We start from the raw sequence: 3,603 nt of genomic DNA on the forward strand, positions 1-3,603 counted from the left end.
GTTGACTATATTTCTGTAGTCTGTGGTTTATGCTGTTTATTAGCTATGCTTGTAAGACGTCTGTCGCTGGTTATATTTCTGGTTTATATTATTCTCACGTGCTATTTTGCGTACTTGCTAATTTATAAAAATTTAAAGAAACCTGCCAATGATTACACCAAATTCTGGGAGATCGAAGGTAAATATCAATTGGGCCCTATCATTTTACTGTTTACAGTCGGTGTGTAGCTCTGAGATCGGTTCAAGCACAGGCCCTTGGAGGCTCAAGTTTCGAAAAATTATAAGTCTATATTAAGAGCGAAGCGGACCGCTTCGCTCTTAATATAGACTTATAATTTTTCGAAACTTGAGCCTCCAAGGGCCTGTGGTTCAAGGATAGAGAACATGGGTCCCAATAAAACCAATGTCATTTACATCAATATAAATATAATATTATATCAATATAATAGGTTAGGGTTATGGTTAGGGTTAGGGTTAGGATTAGGGTTAGAATTAGGGTTAGGCCTTAGGGTTAGGTTTAGGCACATTGGTTTTATTGGGACCCATGTTCTCTATCCTTGGGCCCTGAGATCTACCAGTTCCACTCTCCCAGTAGCAGTGTCGGCCCCTTTCGCTTCCGCTGCAAAACTATACTACAACCTATGTCGGGAATCGGAGAAGAATGTTTACATCGTGGCCGGCAACGCTGTAGTCCGTGGCACATTAAAAAATCACCCTAGCCAGCAACATAAACATTGGCTCAAGAACTATAATACTATTACTAGTAGTAGTATAGCCGTTCGCTCTGCCACAGGGCTATAGCCTATAGCACAAACTATGTTGAAGCTGGGCAACGATACTGCTGCTCCTGCTCCCACGAGGAACGGCTCCTACGATAAAATCAGGCTAACGCTCCATTACTCATTAGGAGTGTTCCCAACTTTGATACGGTATCATTAATGATTAATGATTGATAATCCTAACCCTAACCCTAACTTAAATGACATTAAACCACAAACTAATATATGACCATGACCATATATATATATATATGTTATTATGACCATTATATTAATGACATTAAAGTTGGGAACACTCCTAATGGAGTATCACCCTAAAATCATACATGTTTTCAGTACAATTACAACAGTACCACGGTTTTTATATGCTAACATAATTAACATGGCATGTAAGAGAAATGCAAGAAAAGAGTAATTGCACAATGTTCAGTTAAAGCCGCACAATGCGCATCCGAACGCTAATTTCTCCAGTACTAGACTAGCAAATACTTCGTGTCATGCATAATCAGTCTACCTTATGACAAAATAAACTCTAGTTCCTCCCATTTCACTGCGCGTTGTCTTGTAAAAGGTATTTGAAAATACCTCCAATGTTGTTAAAATTCTCCGATGTTGTTGACAGTTTCCCCAAGCAACCGTGCAGCGGTGCTGCGGTACAGCAGTATGGGTGTAGCAAAGATAAAAACATGTGACGTCACCTTACCACTTCGAGGCTAAATTGTTTGGCAAACAGTCGGCGTTTGCACCAGAATGCCAGTTTTCTCACCTCTTTCTTGTGGGTTTTAAGCAAACGCGCAGTGAAATGGGAGCAACTAGAGTTTATATTGTCATAAGGTAGTGTGATTATGCATGACACGAAGTATTTGCTAGTCTAGTACTGGAGAAATTAGCGTTTGGATGCGCATTGTGCAGCTTTAAAGGTCTGTTGAATGCAAGGATGAATGAATTACAGATTTTGCGTAATTTAAGTGTAATTAGAGATCGAGTTCAGGGTGCGAAATTAACGGGAGTTCGGAGTCAAATACTCCCTGATTTACTGCTGGACTGCCTGATTTTACATATGCAGGAGTCCGCGTGACTCCCTGAAAATTCTGCTATGCTAACTAGTTCGTTCCAGAGCACGGCCTCGCGGAATGTTTCAGTATTAAAATGGCCAAAGAAAATTTGGCAGATGTGCAACTTCATGAACCTTCAAAATAAGCACATGCATTATTGTTAATATCTTTAGTTTTGAACTTCAGACTGCAGACTCTCTCATTTTGCTGCGGACTCTATCTTTTTGAGGTCACAGACTCCCTTGTTCACAAGTTAATTTCTACCCCTGGAGTTAATTGTGTGGTGATGGGTGACATGCATTCTTGGCTGACTTCAGATCCGGCAGATGAGGGCTGGAATCCGTGGGGTCAGGAGTTTGAGAGGGAAGAGGACAGAAAAGTGATAAAGCTCGCAACTAAACCCAGGCTGAACTGGGCCGCCAACAGGAGTTTGGACCAGTATGAGAAAAAGAAAGCCAACTTAAATGCACCAGGAGAGTATAGAGTTGAGATTTGGGGAAAGGCTGCCATCGGTAAATATAAATTATTACTAATATTTTACGATAATTTGTACAATCTTGTAAGATGTTTTGTGCAGAAAATCCTTATAAAAATTGTGCCATTACATTTCTTTGTAATTTTATTGCTCATGCAGGCCTATACCTGTGGGAACACATCTTTCAAGGAAAGCTTGAATCGAAAATGGAAGGAACGTGGAGCTCAGGATTTCGCAAAGTTGGGAATATAAAGTTTGTGTATGTATGAGGTTCCAGTTGTGCAAATATTTGTTATGTCCATGAACAAAGTGTAGATACCTTACACAAAGAGCTAATAATACATAGTTTATAACGAGAAAATTGAGGAAATTTTGCTGTCTTGCACTCGGTAACTGAAAAATATCCAAAACACCATTTTTACAAGAATTCAAAATTTTCAGAAATTTCATGAAAATTCTCGCCTTAAGGATAGAGATACATCTCATCTATAAATAAAACGTGGGATTAATTTGATTCATTAGTTAGTAAACGTTTACTCTTCATACGAGCAAAACCTGGACAACAAAAGCTGGACAGTATCGTTAAGTGCAGCTTGCGCGTCTGTGTGGCAGGTTCCGCACCGGACCCGGAGTGATCCCGAGCAAGGTCCCGCCGAACACGGAGCACGTCGTGCTCATCCTGAACACGCGCGACGAGGGGAAGGTCGAGTTTGCACGCATCTGGCTCGACTTCCTGCCGAAGCTACGGCGTCTGCGGCTCGCCATCGTCATCCTGCTCGGCGACGAGCGTTGCCGTAACGACTGGCTGCTGCCGTACATGGCGATGCGCGGTGGCCTCATCAACTACACATACGTTGTCTACGACAGTCCGCTTGTCGACGACAAGAACTTCTTCCAGTGGCCTCTCGGGGTCGCCACGTGAGTGCTCGTCGCACGTACATACGGGCGGCGTTAATTTGCCGTAGTTTCAGATGGTGTTTAAGTGGTTGGAACGACGGTGGAGGGAGAGAGAGGCACTCGCGGACAGAATGTGAGACCGAAACAGAAAGAGAGGGGGGCAGAGAGAGAGGGAAGGAGGGTGTGAGGTAGGAAGGGCGGTTAGACTAAGAGTGAGAGTAAGAGTGAGACTAGGACTGACTGAAACTAGCTAAGACTGACTGACTGACTGACTGACTGATGGGCTGACTGACATATTGACTGACTGAGTGATGGGCTGACTGACATATTGACTGACTGAGTGATGGGCTGACGGACAGACTGGCTGGTGGACTGACGTATGGACTGAGGGACCGAC

General features: G+C 42.9%; 1 protein-coding gene across 1 annotated transcript in view; it reads left to right on the top strand.

Annotated features, from left to right (window-relative positions):
• LOC106815422 (transmembrane protein 5-like) overlaps window positions 1-3,603 on the top strand; it is a 17,840-nt gene continuing 14,237 nt past the window's right edge. Inside the window, exons 1-4 of the mRNA XM_014819881.1 lie at window positions 1-178; window positions 2,152-2,346; window positions 2,469-2,568; window positions 2,922-3,227. Coding sequence (XP_014675367.1) covers window positions 46-178; window positions 2,152-2,346; window positions 2,469-2,568; window positions 2,922-3,227 — 734 coding nt within the window. The 5' untranslated portion in view covers window positions 1-45. The remainder of the gene's footprint in view (window positions 179-2,151; window positions 2,347-2,468; window positions 2,569-2,921; window positions 3,228-3,603) is intronic.

The sequence above is a fragment of the Priapulus caudatus genome, unplaced genomic scaffold (genome assembly GCF_000485595.1).
Source record: "Priapulus caudatus unplaced genomic scaffold, Priapulus_caudatus-5.0.1 Scaffold1109, whole genome shotgun sequence".
Taxonomy (NCBI): domain Eukaryota; kingdom Metazoa; phylum Priapulida; class Priapulimorpha; order Priapulimorphida; family Priapulidae; genus Priapulus; species Priapulus caudatus.